General features: G+C 46.4%; 1 protein-coding gene across 10 annotated transcripts in view; it reads right to left on the bottom strand.

Moving 5' to 3' along the window:
* LOC100348267 (signal transducer and activator of transcription 5B) overlaps positions 1-17,220 on the bottom strand; it is a 77,213-nt gene that overhangs the window by 17,885 nt on the left and 42,108 nt on the right. For 3 of the 10 annotated variants that reach the window (XM_070060683.1, XM_070060687.1, XM_070060686.1), the window contains exons 2-5: positions 8,042-8,179; positions 3,866-4,022; positions 2,638-2,727; positions 1,317-1,491 (exon numbers count right to left, since the gene is read on the bottom strand). In XM_070060683.1, the coding sequence (XP_069916784.1) occupies positions 1,317-1,491; positions 2,638-2,727; positions 3,866-4,022; positions 8,042-8,169 (550 nt within the window). In that variant the 5' untranslated portion in view covers positions 8,170-8,179. Of the gene's footprint in view, positions 1-1,316; positions 1,492-2,637; positions 2,728-3,865; positions 4,023-8,041; positions 8,183-10,306; positions 10,515-17,220 lie in introns of those variants that run through there. The other 7 variants (XM_070060684.1, XM_070060685.1, XM_017349339.2 and 4 more) reach the window with 7 other exon arrangements.

The raw sequence follows: 17,220 nt of genomic DNA, 5'->3' as shown, positions 1-17,220 counted from the left end.
AACTCTGCTGGCCCTGCCCCAGGAAGGAGCCATGCTTTTCTGGAGTCAGTGTGGGCCTGGTTCCAATGGGAGGAAGACATGCTAGAATCTTCCTGCAAGCTAAAAACCGACTCAGTACCAACGATGTTTCAGGGATGGGCAGGTCTCACGGTGTGATGTAGTCTGGGGGCCTATTCCTCTACTGTGGTGTAGTGGGTGAGCTGCTGCCTGGGATGTCAGCATCTCATGTTGGAGCACAGCTTTGCTTACAATCCAGTCCCCTGCTAACGTGTACCTGGGGAGGCAGCTGGGCCCCGCTACCCATGTGGAAAACAGCTGGAGCTCCTGGCTTCAGCCTGGCTCAGCCCTATTTGTTGCTGACATCTGTGGAGTGAATCAGCAGATGGAAGACTGATTTTTCTGCCTTTCAAATAAATAAATAAGTTTTTTTAGAAAAATATGTATTGTCTAGTGGAACAGGGCGTAAATTTGCGGTACCACACCTATATGGAGCCCACGTTCATGTGTTAGAGGAATATGCATGCTGTGCGTTATGTCGGTGTTTGTATGGGCTGATTGGCTGGGTCACGGCTTCTCTGAGATCTTTTTTTTTTTTAATTTTAGGATTTAGGCTACAACCTAATTTTTAAAAAATATTTATTTATTTTAAAGGCAGAGATATGGGGCCTAACTACTTGGGCCATCCTCTGCTGCTTTCCCAGGCGCATTAGCAGGGAGCTGGATGGGAAGTAGGGCAGCCAGGCAAGCAAGCAGGAGGGGACAGTCTGATCTCAAACTGTCTAATTCCTATGGGGTCAAGAGGGGGCGCTGATGGGCTCTACAGTTTCAAGCAGGATGCACACCAGGCCAGGAGAGCTGTGTCTCCTAGTTTAAGGACTCCCTGGTGTGCAGGAGGGCCACTCAGAAAAGCACTGCACAGAACGTCCAAAGCTGTTAATCACAAGCATAGCTCCTTGAACCTTGAGCTTTCCCTTCTTAACACATCATTATTAATTTCCCATTGATCATTTCATAAAAGCTAGGTTTATAAAATGCCTATTCTATATGAAAATACTGTGTCTGGTGCTGTTTCCTTAGACTGTGTGCTCTTTCAGCTTCCCCCACTGTCTAGGGGCTTCCCGGGTATGGGGGGTTCTGCTTGAGACCGCACATTCTCACTTTCCAAAGCCTCTCTTCCTCTCAGCACTCTCTTCGATGCCAGTGATAAAAACGGATGCCTTGTGGGTAGAGAACAGGCCCCCCTCCGATGCAGCCTGCCCTGCTTTCCAGTCCTTACTCCCCGCGTGGGGACGTGCGCGGTGGCCGTCCGGCCTCACCTTGGATCCTCAGGCTCTCCTGGTACTGGATGATGAAGTACTCCTGAGTCTGCTGCAGCTTCTTCAGCTCGTTCTCCGTGTCCTGCGTGACCAGCCGCAGCTCCTCGAACGTCTGGTTGATCTGAAGGTGCTTCTGGGACATGGCGTCGGCCAGGCTCCCAGCGGGAGAACTACCCTGGAGACAGACCCAGGAAAGTACAGACCAGTGTAATGGGAGAAAGCCTAGGTCTTCATCCCTAGAAAAAGTCAATGCCAGCTTCTACCACTGGCCTGAGACCTCAAAAAAACGTAATTCTGAGTTGCACAAATCACAAACATCTGTGAGCACTGGGGTGGAGTGGGGACAGTGGAGATACAGGTGACCTGCCTGAACACGGCACATTCACAGAGCTCAGGAGAAACTTTTATTTCAGATCTGGCCTCTACCAGAGTATCCCATTCCAAACAGGGTCCATGTGATTCCCTTCAGACACACTAGAATTCAGCACGTTCCTGGTGTCATCTGGGTTTTCCTAGTGATGATGATGACGACTCCTCATTCCAACCAATTCACTGACCCAATGCCAAGTACTACACTAATGCCAGGGACAGGGTGAGCAACAGCGCTGTGTGCCACTGTCTGTGTCCTCACTCAAGATATTCTTTTTCTTTAAAAAAGATTATTTATTTTTGAAAGGCAGAGTGACAGAGAGGGAGAGACAAGAAAAGAAACACATCTTTGATCTGCTGGTTCACATCCTATAGGGCTCAGACAGCCAAGGCTGCACAAGGCAGAAGCCAAGAACTGGGTCTCCTACGAGGATAGAAGGGCACCAAGCACTTGGGCCATTATCTGCTGCCTTCCCAGGAGCATTAACAGGAAGCTGGACTTGAACGGGCACTCCAATATGGTGTTGCAAGTGGCAGCTTAACCTGCTGGACCACAACAACGGCTCCTCGCTCAAGATATTCTTGAGGTGGAAGATGTAGCCCGAGGACTTCCATATGAAGTTGTGGGGTGGTCTCTGGGAATCCAGCCATTTAAATGACCTGGTCCAATCCATTCCTTCAACACTGGCTTGGGAGAGGGCTAAGTAATTTCAAGAATATGACCGTGCCTCTAGTCAAAAATTGCTCTGTTGAGATTAAAGTATTTTGCACTTATCCGCATGGTTTTGTGGTTGCAATCTCATCAAAGTTATATAAATCAATTAAGAGTACATCTCTTTAAAAAATATGCCAGTAGATGTATGACGAGTCACCTTGACAAAGTTGAGTCCAGAGATAGGTGGGACTGAAAGGCCCTCCCAGCTCCTCTCCCCAACCCCCAGGCGACACTCACATTGTTGGCTTCCCGGACCAGCCTCTGTTCGTTGTACAGAATGTGCCGGATGCAGCGGACCAGCTCCATGGGGCAGCGGTCGTACGTGTTCTGGAAGAATCCAAGAGCAGACATCACCTTGATCCACCGCACGCTATGGGGCCTAACCCAGTCTTTGAGCTCTTATGATGAAGAAGATTCCTGGAGCCATGAAGGCATAATCATAGGAAATGGTACCATCCCCCCATACCAACAGGAACAAGACAGTGCATCGAAGAAAACCTAATGACAGCAAAAAGGAAATATTATTTTATTTGTTGCATCTTAATGTGCCTAAAGTACTAGGGCAATTTTTTTTTTTTTTTTTTTTTTGACAGGCAGAGTTAGACAGTGAGAGAGAGAGAGACAGAGAGAAAGGTCTTCCTTCCGTTGGTTCGCCCCCCAAATGGCCGCTACGGCTGGTGTGCTGCGCTGATCCGAAGCCAGGAGCCAGGTGCTTCCTCCTGGTTTCCCATGCTGGTATAGGGCCCAAGCACTTGGGCCGTCCTCCACTGCACTCCCTGGCCACAGCAGAGAGCTGGCCTGGAAGAGGGGCAACCGGGACAGAATCCGGCGCCCCGACCGGGACTAGAACCCGGAGTGCCAGTGCTGCAAGGCGGAGGATTAGCCTAGTGAGCCGCGGTGCCGGCTTTCCATGAGCTTTTGAAGGACCCTTGTATGTGACCTTGAACTGGCTGCCCTGGAGGATATTTTTGAATCAGTTGTCCAAATGGAAGCATAGACAGATAATTATCTAAAGTATTTGATCAATATCAAATTTCCTAAAGCTGATAATGGTATTATAATCCAGTAAGAGAAGGCTTATAGTCTTAGAAAGTGCACAAAGAAGTACTCATGGGTGAAGGGATACAATGTATGCAATTTACTATCAAATGACTAAAAAAGTTTATGCCTGTGCATGCAGAGAAAGCAAGAATATGATTTAGTGTTAATGAGTAAATCTGGCTTTCCTAGGGTTTTTTTGTATTATTTTTGCAATTTTATATAAATTTCAAATTCTTTTGAAAATTCTTTTTACAGGGCCATACAAAACCAAATAATCAGTAACTAGTGCTTGTAACAGAACCTAGTGCATGTAACCTCAACAGAGCTGGGTGGGAGGAGGCATTCCAAGTCTCCAGGAAGGACTAAACAGGGGGAAAGCCCTTCTGAGGAAGAGCTCTGAGTGTGGCCCAGCGTTCACACCCACCTGGAGCTGGGTGGCGTAGTGGCCCAGCTTGATCTTCAGTAAAAACCCATCTTCCCCCACCTGATGCTCCGCCTTCTTCTGCAGCTCTTGCACCAGGCCCTCCAGGAGCTGGGTGGCCTTAATATTCTCCTGTGGATTATCAAGATCTATTGAGTCCCTAGGGGAAAAAAATTACATGATCTGTATACATAAATGCACATGAGCCTGTACAAATGCAGCCTCAACATATCACACGTTTCCTCTGATTAAAGTGATTTCTTCTTTATGCTCCCTGCAAATTTTAAGAAAGAGCCTGGGGCCAGTGCTGTGGCGTAGTGGGTAAAGCTGCAGCCTGCAGAGCTGGCATCCCATATGAGTGCTGGTTCGAGTCCTGGCTGCTCCACTTCTGATCAGCTCTCTGCTGTGGCCTAGGAAAGCAGTGGAAGATGGCCCAAGTCCTTGGGACCCTGCACCTGTGTGAGAGACCCAGAAGAAGCTTCTGGCTCCTGGCTTCAGATCGATGCAGTTCCAGCCGATGTAGCCAATTGGGGAGTGAACCAGCAGATGAAAGACTTTTTTTTTTTTTTTTTTTTTAAGATTTATTTATTTTTTTGAAAGTCAGAGTTAGAGAGAGAGAAAGGTCTTCCTTCTGTTGGTTCACCCCCTAAATGGCCACCATGGCCAGCGCTGTGCTGATCCAAAGCCAGGAGCCAGGTGCTTCTTCCTGGTCTCCCATGGGGTGCAGGGCCCAAGCACTTGGGCCATCCTCCACTGCACTCCCGGGCCACAGCAGAGAGCTGGACTGGAAGAGGAGCAACCGGGACTAGAACCCAGCGCCCACATGGGATGCCGGCGCCACAGGCAGAGGATTAACCAAGTGAGCCACAGTGCCAGCCCCTGAAAAACCTTTCTCTCTTCCTCTCTGCCTTTGCCTCTCTATAACTTTCCCTTTCAGATAAATAAATAAATATATTTTTTAAAAAGGACGATCTCAACACAGAGTGACCGATGCTGCTTCATAATCTGCTAATTCCCTGAGCTGGCCTGCATGCTACAGGAACAACACACTGCCCTTTCTCCTTCTTGTGGCTGGCTTGCGCCGGTGCTTGTGCTATCTGCTCTGAGAAATGAAGGGAAAGGGAAAGTGCTTTGTGCACACTGAAGGAAATAAGCACTCTGATAATTTCCTATTTATAGTTATCCCACAAGGGTGTACAAAGGGCACAAGGTCAGGACCGTTCTATGTGTCCTTTCCAGACTCGATGAGTTAGACATCTCTATTGCTAATTTTACAGAGTATTTCTTAAGCAGAGATAGGTGAAACAACAGTCATTGCTACTTCTAAGGAGTTCTGGACATGAGACACTAAGGCAGAAGGTGCCTGCAGGAGTTTGCCCGGGTCGGATGTGGCAGACTGGGACTTGCAGGCCACGCTGACGTTTCCAGTGACGGACTCCATGTTAGTTCAGAGCCGTTTAACCGGGGACAGGTGAGACAGCCGCCTTCCCTCCCTTCTTTCTTTCTGCAACTGAGGCGACAGTTGCTATGGGGCAGTACTGTATTGCTAGCTATCTGAAGAAACCAAACAGCGGTCAGGCAGAAATAACATTCAATTACTGTTATCCAGGTCTGGGGCCAAAGAGATCTAGTGGTAGCTACGAGGTGCTGTCATCTTTAAACCCCTGAAGTTAGTCAGCAACTCAGTGCAAGTGGAAGCACAAACAGGTGTGCCAGGACAACCGTACTTCATCAAAGAGAACACCCTAGCCTACTCCTGGAGAAGGCAATAAAGAAAGCCAAACTGTAAACACACACGCTCTGTGTAGTAAATAAGATACAGATTAAATATGAGCCTGGAAGGAAACAGGGGCAGCCCTGCACCTCTGTTGCCAGGCAATGCCCCTTGCTGGAAAGCCCTCTCGTGAGAGGTCCAGCCTGTGGAAGAAACTCGGGCAAGCACTGGTTCATTACTGGAAAACGTGTTTCTCTGCTGAAATAAAAGTGACTTGTTTAAGACAGCTTCAGCATGAAGAACTGACAGTTTTTATTAAAATATTTGTATTCCTTTTTAAAAAGATTGATTGATTTATTTGAAAGGCAGAGAGAGCGAGCGAGAGATCTTACACCTCTGATTCACTCCCTAGATGGCCCCAAGAGTCGGATCTAGGCCAGGTAGAAGCCAGGAGCCAGGATCCATCCTGGTCTCCTGGGTGGCAGGTGACAAGAACTTGGGCCATCTTCCACTGATTTCCAAGGTGCACTGGCAGGAAGTTGGGGCAGAAGTGGAGCAACTGGCACTTGAATCGGTACACTGATATGGCATGCTGGTGTCACAAGCAGCTGCACCACAACATGGGCTACTATATATAAAGGATTTATTTATTTGAAAGGCAGAGTATGAGTGAGAGAGAAAGAGAGAGAGAGAAATCTTCCATCTGCTGGTTCACTTCCCAAATACCCACAACAGCCAGGGCTAGGCCAGATAGAAGCTAGGAGCCAGGAACTCCATTTTGGTCTCCCATGTGGGTGGCGGAGGCCCAAGTACTTGTGCCATCATCTGCTGCCTCCCAGGTGCATTAACAGGAAGCATGGAGTACCCAGTTCTTGAGCCAGACACTCTGATATGGGATGTGGGCATTGCAAGTGGTGGCTTAACCTGCTATACCACAATGCTTGCCCCAAATTCTATATATTCTTAAGAAAAACAAAAATAAATAAAACTTAGGTTTTCCTTAATATCAACACAAGTCATTTAATACTCATTCTGTAAGAAGACTATATGGGAACCTTGTTAATTTTAAATCAACAGAAACTTCTTACTGAGGTTTTTCTACGTCATTTAAATAGAAAAGAAAATGAGAAGGAAGTGGAAAAGCACTAAACAAGGTACACTTGACATTCTCATATTTAGCTCATTTTTTTCTCACTTAATTATACGAAGCTGAGAGTGTTTTAATTGCTTAGAAAATTGCCTTCCTTTGATGCTTTCCACTTTCTGAATAGAAATCTGTTACTAACATGCAATTGAAATTATTCAAAGCAACACCACCAACAGGTTACAGCCAAACAGCAGCATCGATGAGGGCTTCTTGGGGGCTGCCAGAGGACCCAGGGCCACCGCGATGCAGGCCGTAGTGTTTATTTATCTAAGGAATACGTCAGACTACAGCCAACCAACAAGCTCCCTGGCCCTGAGCAGAGCACAGCACAACCTGCTGCTGCGTGTGAAGCAATGCTGTCAGCTCAAGAGCTGCGCCGGGGTGGGCATTTGGCACAGCAAACAAGAGCTGTGGGGTTTGCCTGCATCCTGTATTGGGGAGCCTGGGTTCCAGTCCTGGCTCTGCTTCCAATTCCAGCTTCCTGTTAATGCACACCCTGGGAGTCAGCAGGTCCTGGCTCAAGTACATGGGAGAACTGGATTGAATTCCTGGATCAGCTTTGGCCTGGCCCAACCCCAGCACTTGGGGAGTGAACCAACAAATGGGAAATCTTTGTTTCTTTGTCTCTATTGAGAAAAAAAAAATTAACAACCTGTGTTATCAGTTAACTGCACTGTATACTAATTCTACAAGAATATATATTTTTGAAAATGTATTTATTTATTTGAAAGGCAGAGTTACAGAGAGGCAAAGAGAAAGAGAGAGAGAGAGAGAGAGAGAGAGAGAGAGAGAGAAAGAAGAGAAAGTCTTTCATCTGCTGGTTCACTCCTCAGATGGCTGCAACAGCCGGAGATGGGACAATTCAAAGCCAGGAGCCAGGAGCTTCTTCTGGGTCTCCCATGCAGGTGCAGGGGCCCAAGGACTTGGGCCATCTTCTACTGCTTTCCCAGGCCATAGCAGAGAGCTGGATCGGAAGTGGAGCAGCCAGGACACAAACTGGCGCCCATATGGGATGCCGGCACTGCAGGTGGCAGCTTTTCCCACTACGCCACAGCACCGGTTCCTTGATTGCTTTCTTAGCAGCAACAGCTTAATACTTTCAGCCAGTATTTACTATTTAATGGAACAAATCTTGCTTTTGAATCCCAAAATTTATTCCATCTCCCTAAATCTAAGATGGGGTTAAATACATTGTCATAGATCACATCAAACATTTTTTTATGACACAATTTTTACAGTCTCCATTGTGACATTTTTCTAGTCCAACTTCAATACTTTTGTGCCTCACAGCATATGATGTGGAAAACTGTCCACCTACCAGGCTTGGCTTTCGATCCACTGGGACAGGTAGTGGCGCACCTCGATGGGGAAGTGCTGGCCGTACAGCGCTTGCATCTGGTGAAGGGCATCTCCTTGCAGCTGCTGGGCTTGTATCCACACAGCCATGGCTTATAACCTGCTGGGAAAACAGTCCGTGGTTGGCAGTATTGAAATGCTGCTTTATTTATTTATTTATTTGAAAGTCAGAGTTACACACAGAGAGGAGAGGCAGAGAGAGAGAGAGAGAGAGAGAGAGAGAGAGAGAGAGGTGTCTTCCATCTGTTGGTTCACTCCCCAAATGGCCGCAACAGCCAGAGCTGCACCAATTTGAAGCCAGGAGCCAGGAGCTTCTTCTGGGTCCCCCACATGGGTGCAGGGGCCCAAGACCTTGGGCCATCTTTTACTGCTTTCCTAGGCCACAGCAGAGAGCTGGATCGGAAGTGGAGCAGCTAGGACACAAACTGGTGCCCATATGTGATGCCAGCACCGCAGGCAGCGGCTTTACCTGCTATGCCACAATGCTGGCCCTGAAATGCTGCTTTTAAACACACTGGAGTATGGAGTAAATCATCACATGGGTTACAAAAGTAAATACTTATGGTAGACTCAAGATAAGTATTCTTGAACTGAATTTTAGTGTTAAAATGTTTTCAAAATGCAGACATTCAGTGTGGCTGTGGGATGGTACACGATGGGGCCCATGAGGTTCTGACCTTAAAATGGACCGAGGGACAAAACCACATCAGGGAAAGGACTTTGATATCATAGTCATGGTCTTCTGTTCAAAACCACCAGCACTGGTCAGCAGTATTCAGTAGTAACTATACAACTACCAGAGGGACTTGTCAAAAATTACATGTTTACATTTGGTATCCTGGCTTTAAGAAATGTAGAAGGGGCTGGTGCGTGGCGTAGCAGGTAAAGCTGCTGCCTGCAGTGCCAGCATCCTATATGGGCGCTGGTTGGAGTCCCAGCTGCTCCACTTCTGATCTGGCTCTCTGCTATGGCCTGGGAAAGCAGTGGAAGATGGCCCAAATCCTTGGGCCCTTGCACCCATGTGGGAGACCCAAAAGAAGCTCCTGGCTCATGGCTTTGGATTGGCATAGCTCTGGATGTTGAGGTCAGCCATCTGGGGAGGGGACCACTGGATGGAAGACTTGTCTCTCTCTTGCTCTCTCTCTCTCTCTCTCTCTCTGCCTCTGACTCTCTGTAACTCTGCCTTTCAAATAAATAAACAAATCTAAAAATAAAAAAAGAAATATAGAAAACACACTGCCATTTTGAAAGGAGCCCCATAAAAGAAAACGGAGACACCTAAAGCATGGACTGAACCCCATGGATTATCACCAATGCTCTGCTCACAAAGGGTGTAGACGTAGCTCAAAAAACACCCCAAGGTCCTCCTTCTGAGTTATTTCAAAGGAATTTATGAAGCAATGTTCCCTTAAACTATAGCACAAAAGCAACATATACCAACTATTAGAAACAAAAACCATTATATTCCAATAGTGGATAGGTTTTTGAAACAGGCTCTTGATTTTAGACAGTTTTATAAAACCACCAGGATGCTTCCTCAGACTCCCCTGAGAGTTTGTAACTCAGTTGGCAGAGGATCTGGGATGAACTAGACTGGGGCAGCAATGTTACTTTATGTAACTGAAGGAACTAAAACCGAAGCTTTCTCTACACCGTTTTCCATAATGTGGAATTTGGTATAAAGCAGGGCTGTCTCGAATCCTACACAAAGTTATCTGCTCGCTGATCTGCACTATTCTCTTAAGAAGAATGCTACAGTTAGGCTCCAGGGAACTGGACCTGGATTTTGTTAATGACCAGAGACTCACTGTTTGACCAGAGACTTAACACTGTGTGTTAAGAAACAAATCCTTTCTCTTCTATGCTACTTGTAGTTGTCTGATCCTGTAACACCGAGCTATTTATGGGACAAGTCAGTTAGCCAACAATGTGTGTGGGGTAGTTGCCAGTTACCTATTTTAGACTTGTGCAATGCTATAGAACATTTGAATGGTGTACACTTTTATTTAGGGCTTTTAGGCATTAGGGCCAGGATCACTTAAGATCAACCAAACACATCAAATTTCATTAGCAAACATATCAAATTTCATAGTGAGTATCCCAGAAAAGACTTGGACCAAAAAGTTCTCTCTAGAAGCAATCCCACTTTATAATCAAACATCTGGAAGACATCTGATTGTATAATACATGTTTTTATCTCAAGATTTTGGAAAATCAGAACAGATACCCAATCATGATTTTGGATGAAAGATACAGGGATGGATGGATGAAGGTGCGCAGGCCTTCTTTACGTCTGTGGAAGACTGATGCAGGAATGAAGAGAGTCCAAATAATAAGAAAGAAGTAGGACCTCATCAGAATTCTCTTAATGAACATGTAATGGACACCAACAGATAAAAAATTCTCTTGCATCAGCATTCATGACCTGAATCGTCCTAAAAGAAGAAAGATGGAAAACTTTAGCCTTCCTGATCAGAGACTCTGTCCCTGTCCACCCAAATACACAATGTTCTGGCAACTCTATCTTCTTAATCTGTTTTTTTCTTATTTTTTATCACTTCCTGACATGCATCATGTATTTGTGGGTTTATTGTTTTTAAAGATTTATTTATTCACTTGAAAGGCAGAGTTACAGAGAGAGAGAGAGAGGTTGAGAGAGAAAGAGAGAGATCTTCACACCACTGGTTGACTCCCCAAATGGCTTCAATGCCTGGAGCAGGGCCAGTCCTAAGGCAGGTGCCAAGAGCTTCTTCCAGGTCACCCATGTGGATGCAGGGGCCCAAGCACTTGGGCCATCTTCCACTGCTTTCCTATGCACATTAGCAGGGATCTGGATCAGAAGTGGAACAGCCGGGACTCGAACCAGTGCCCACATGGGATGCTGGTGCTGCAGGTGGCAGCTTAACCCGCTGAGCCACCTGCTGAGCCAGCCCTATCATCATGTATTTTTTGACTGACTTCTCTTTAGGGTGAAATCACCATGAACACATTCAGTGTTTTGTTCACTGCTCTTTCTCTCAGGCCTTAAATAGTGCCTGGCACAAAAACACTGTAAATTTCTCTTTTAAAAAGTAATTTAGGGGGCGGGTGCTGTGATGTAGCAGGTAAAGCCTTTGCCTGTGGTGCCACTGGTTCAAGTCCTGGCTGCTCCATTTCTGATCCAGCTCTCTGCTATGGTTTAGAAAAGCAGTAGAGGATGGCCCAAGTGCTTGGGCCCTTGTACCTGTGTAGGAGATCCGGAAGAAGCTCCTGGCTTTGTATTGGCCCAGCTCCAGCTGTTGCAGCCATTTTGAGAGTGAACCAGTGGATAAAAGATCTCTCTCTCTCTCCCTCCCTCTGCCTCTCTGTAACTCTGCCTTTCAAATAAATAAATCTTTTAAAAAGGTTTTTTATTGGGGCTGGCGCTGTGTCACTACGGGTTAAGTTGCCCCTTGCTATGTCTGCATTCCATATTGCAGTGCCAGTTTGAGACCTGGCTACTCCACTTTTTTTACTTCTCTCTTTACAAACAGATTTCTTTATGTGAGAGGCAGAGTGAGAGCGAGAGCTCCTATCTACTGATTCAGTCCCCAAATGACCACAACTGCCAGCACTGGGCTTAGGTTGAAACTGGGAACCAGAAATGTACTCCAGGTTTCCAAATGGTGACAGGAACTCACTTTCTATCTTTTTTTTTTTTTTTTAAGATTTATTTTATTTGTTCGAAAGACAGAGTTACAGAGAGAGGTAGAGACAGAGAGAGAGGTCTTCCATCTGCTGGTTTACTCCTCAGATGGCCACAACGGCCGGAGTTGCGCAGATCAGAGGCCAGGAGCCAGGAGCTTCTTCCGGGTCTCCCATATGGGTGCAGGGGCCCAAGGATTTGGGCCATCTTCTACTGCTTTCCCAGGCCATAGCAGAGAGCTGGATCGGAAGAGGAGCAGCTGGGACTCGAACCAGTGCCCATATGGGATGCTGGTGCTTCAGACCAGGGCTTTAACCCACTGTGCCACAGCGCTGGCCCAGGAACCCACTTTCTTGAGCCATGAGCAGAACCACTCAGGGTTTGCATTAGCTGGAGGCTGGAATCAGAAGCCAGAGGAGGGCATCAAACACAGGGACTTAGACAGGAGACTGGGCATCTTAACTGGTGTCCTAACTGCTGGACTAAACAACTGCCAAAACATTGTAAACTTCCTGCTGTATAAATAGATGTATATACAAAATTTAGTTCAATCTATCAGGCCTTTCCAAAGTTATGACGGAACAAGATATCAGAATAATAGACATGACAATGAAACAATTTCCATTTAATTGATCAATGACAATTTTATAATTTGGAAGTCCATGATAATAATGGTCTGTTGGTACTTTAATATGCCACAGTTTGTAACTTTTCCTTTCAGTTTTTGTTCATTTTGTCTGGTTCTGCACTGAACTCAGAGCAGTGGGAGGGGCCGGCGCCGTGGCGCAGTGAGTTAAAGTCCTGCCTAAAGCACCAGCATCTGATATGGGTTCCGGTTCTAGTACAGGCTGCTCTTCTTCTGATCCAGCTCTCTGAAATGGCCTGGGAAAGCAGTATAAAATGGCCCAAATCCTTGGGCCCCTGCACCCACGTGGGAGACCGGGAAGAAGCTCCTGGCTCTTGGCTTTGGATCAGCTCAGCTCTGGCCGTTGCAGCCATCTGGGGAGTGAACCAGCAATGGAAGACCTCTCTCTGTTTCTCTACCTCTCTCTGTAACTCTGTCTTTCAAATAAATAAAATAAATCTTAAAAAAAAAAAAAAAAAAAGAGCAGTGAGAGACACAAGTACATTACTCACTATTGTGTCCCAGGAGCCTGGAGCAGTGCCTTGCCTAAGAAAAGTGGTCAGGAAATATTTACTCAATGAATAAACAATTAGATCAATAATTCATGCTGGCTGGGATGCCTGTACCCCATGTCAGAATGCCTGAGGTTCTGGCCCTAGCTCCATTCCCAATTCCAACTTCCTGCTAACAGGCACCCTGCGGGCAGCAGGTCATGGCTCAAGTAGTCAGGTCCCTGCCACCCACACGGGAGATACAGATTGAGTACTCAGCTCCTGGCTTCAGCCTGGCCCAGCCCTGGCACAGTGGGCGTTTGTAGTGAACCAGCAGATGGAAGATCTCTTTGTGTGTGTGTTTGCCACACATACAGGGTTACTATATAAATGTCACACTATTTTGTCTTAAGTTTTGTCTGAGTTCTTAGTTTTTATCAAAGTAGAATGCTGAGTTCTTAGAATTCATCAGGCCGGTGCTGCGGCTCACTAGGTTAATCCTCCGCCTTGCGGCGCTGGCACACGGGGTTCTAGTCCCGGTCGGGGCGCCGGATTCTGTCCCGGTTGCCCCTCTTCCAGGCCAGCTCTCTGCTGTGGCCAGGGAGTGCAGTGGAGGACGGCCCAAGTCATTGGGCCCTGCACCCCACGGGAGACCAGGAAAAGCACCTGGCTCCTGCCATCGGATCAGCGAGGTGCGCCGGCCGCAGCGCGGCAGCCATTGGAGGCTGAACCAATGGCAAAGGAAGACCTTTCTCTCTGTCTCTCTCTCTCTCTCACTTTCCACTCTGCCTGTAAAAAAAAAAAAAATTCATCAGAATTTTTTATTATTTTAATTATGAACATGCTATAATAGTTATTTTCTAAAGCAGTATGCCATTTGGAGGATAATAGCTGCAAATATAAGGGGATAATTGCTTTATTTTGATAAATACAGTATACTTTCACTGCATAAAGGGGCTCTGCTACAGCAAGAAAGATTTTGTTTACTACTTGTCAGAAATATAAAATGTACCTCAAGGGGCCAGCGTTGTGGTGTAGCAGGTAAAGCTACTGCCCTGCGGTGCTGGCATCCCATGTGGGCACCAGTTTGAGTCCAGCTGCTCTATTTCCAATCCAGCTCTCTGCTAATGTTTCTGAGAAAGCAGCAGAAGATGGCCCAAGTGCTTGGGCCCCTGCACCCATGTGGGAGATCTAGAAGAAGCTCCTGGCTCCTGGCTTCAGACTGGCCTAGCCCTAGCTGTTGTGGCCATTTGGGGAGTGAACCAGCAGATGGAAGACCTCTCTCTCTGTAGCTCTGCCTGTCAAATAAGTAAATAAATGAATAAATCTTAAAAAAAAAAAAAACTACACCAAATAGTATAGATTTTTACTTTTAAACCAAGAATTATATACACATAGAATATGAGATGACTTATCAAGATTATCATGTAGCAAGTTACAATATCCACTTTAGGGGAAAATTATGTTCTAGTTGATATGAACAAGACCTAGAATCTACGAACTGTTTTTCACATGTGTCATAACTCTTCACCATGCTACTGGACTAAGTCTACGCTCTGTCTAAGCTGCTTCCTGTCCCTTCTCCCAAGCACCAATCCACCACCAAATGCGACTCCACACTGGCGGCAGCGCCGCAGCTCTGCCTCCGCAGGCGCTCTCTTCTGCGGACTGACAGGCAGCTCCATCTTCGCTGCGTGATGTCTGACAAGGGAAGTGGTTTGCATCTCTGGTAAGTCATCACAGGGGCTTCTCTCAGCCTGGGAACTGGATGCACAATCTTATTTTTAGGCCAAAGATAACTAGCTGAACTCTGCTTAGCTGCTGTTCTCACAGGCATGCCAGAAACCACCTGCAGCAGCCCTGAGCATGGAGGCTGCCCTTCCCGAAAGCACGGGGCGTCTACGCAGACGCAGACCTCACTGAGAGTCCTAAACAAGAGGCCGTCAGGCACCTGTCAGTAAGAGTTTCAAAGTCAGTGCCTCACAATGTCACACGCTTACTGAAAACCATAAAAACGAGTGTTTCCTACATAAATAAATCACCACAGTGGGTGGCATTGGGGAATAATTTTGTCCCAGTAACACATAACCTTTTTAAAACCAAAATATAAACTTTTAAACAAAAGAAGTTACTCTCTCGGAAGACTGAGGTTGAAATCGGGAACCACACGGCACTGTGGCTCAGGTCTTGCATAGCCAAACCGGGGGGTGGGGAAGCATAGTGCCCGACATCAGAAGGCCCCCCAGGCCCATCTGTCAACCGAGTGAATGCACTCTTGCCTGGGGTGGGAGTCGGGGAGAAAATGTATGAAGAGATTTACTCTGCTGGATTCATGTCTGTAATTTAAAGGATTTTACCATTTCTCCACCCCATCTCAGGACCAATTTCTCTAAAGTGGGGTTAAAGTTCTAGAGATAATACTGAGTTCACCTAATGATAGTTCTGCAAAAATTTAACCTCTTTAACCTCCCTGCGCCTCAGCTCTCTTCTTTGCTGAGTGGGAATAATAATTTTTAGTTCTCTCGGGGTTGCTGGAAGAACAGGGTCGGTGTGTTAGCACTTAAAACAGCACCTGGCTCACAGTAAGTGAGCTCTCCACGCGCAGATTCTTACTTTTGCCTTAAACTTCTAAAGAGGCTTCCTTCTCTCCATTTCCAGTTTTAACTGAATTCAATAAACTTCCTTTCCAAGCCAACCTGCCACAGGTAGCTCTGGCTACCCTCCTCCTTAACTAACTGTAGGGTAAACTTTACCTTTGTTTTTAAAAATGGGTTCCTTTTCTTAATTTCACGGGCACGGGGACTTCTATAGATAAGACCTACTGGGAGGTGGTGGGAAGACTCCATGAGTTCTGCCCTTCACCGCTGAGCGACACAGCTGAGAACTGGGAAGAGTGCAGGGTGATGGAACAAGGCTTTGCCACACACAAACTCCAAAAGAACGAAAACACCCATCTGATGTGCTCCTCTCACAGACAAGATTATACCAGCAGGGAGCTGCCTTTACTTATGCCTTCCCAAGGCCCTGTGTGACTCCAACTAAAGTACAAAAGACAATGAAATTTGAGGTTTGCATATATGACACTGCTTTGTGAGTGACCAATAATAAATATTTTAATTCATCTAAAAAATAAAAACAACCTTCAGAAATGATAAGGTGGAGAAACGAATTAAAATAACAGTTACGAGTAGTGGTAATTATCCAGCATCCAGGCTTAAAAGCTAACATTTAATGTATTATCTGCAACAAATGCTTTTATGAATCTACTCATTTAATCCTCACAAAAACCCTAGGAGGTCAGCACCATCACCATCTCCATGTTAACAGATGCGGAGATAGAGCTTCAGCAAGATGGGCGGGATGTCCTACGGTGTAACGGCTTTGGAAAACAACCCAGCAGTTCCTCAAGAGGTTGGCCCGGAGTAGCCACAGGATCCAGTAGTTCCATTCTTGGCAGTATGCCTATGAGAACTGAAAACATCTGTCTACTCAACTTGTCCACAAATGTTCACAACAGCACTGCTAAATGTCTGCCAATGAAGCAATGAATATGGACAGGAATGGGATAAATGGATAAAATGTAGTATTATTCAGGTGTTAAAAAGAAATTAGGTGGGCATCTGGCACAGCAGTTAAGATGCCACTTGGGATGCCTGCCTGGTCTCGAGTCCCAGCTCCACTTCTAATTCCAGCTTCCTGCTAATGAGCATCCTAGGAGGTGGCAGGTGATAGCTCAAGTACTTGGGCCTTTGCCACCCATGTGGGAGACCTGGATTGAGTTCCAGAGCTCCTGGCTTTAGCCTGGCCCAGCCCTAGCTGTTGTGAGCATTTGGGAAGTGAACCAGCAGATGGGAGATTTCTCCATCTCTGAAATAAAAAAAATTAAAAGAAAATAAAGTACTGATACACGCTACAACATGAATGAACCTTGAAAATACTATGCAGGGGCTGGCACTGTGGCGTAGCGGGGAAAGCTGATGCCCGTGACACTGGCATCTCATATAAATGCTGCTTTGTGTCTTGGCTGCTCCATTTCTGATCAACTCCCTGCTAATAGCCTGGGAAAAGCAACAGAAGATGGTCCAAGTTTTTGGGTCCCTGCCACCCACGTGGGAGACCAGGATGAAGCTCCTGGCTCCTGGCTTCAGCCTTGCCCTGCACTTCATGTTGCGACCATCTGGGGAGTGAATCAGAAGACAGAAGATCTCTCTGTCTCTCCCTCTCTCTCTGTAATTACTTCACAATAAATACATAAATCATCTAAATACATTAAAAAAAGAAGGGGCCAGGGTTGTGGCATAGTGGGTTGAGCCGCTGCCTATAACATAAGCATCCTAGGTGGGCACCAGTTAGAGTCCTGG

Source organism: Oryctolagus cuniculus, chromosome 17 (assembly GCF_964237555.1).
Source record: "Oryctolagus cuniculus chromosome 17, mOryCun1.1, whole genome shotgun sequence".
Taxonomy (NCBI): Eukaryota; Metazoa; Chordata; class Mammalia; order Lagomorpha; family Leporidae; genus Oryctolagus; species Oryctolagus cuniculus.
The sequence above is the reverse complement of the archived record's forward strand: the minus strand, read 5'-3'. Positions and strand labels throughout refer to the sequence as shown.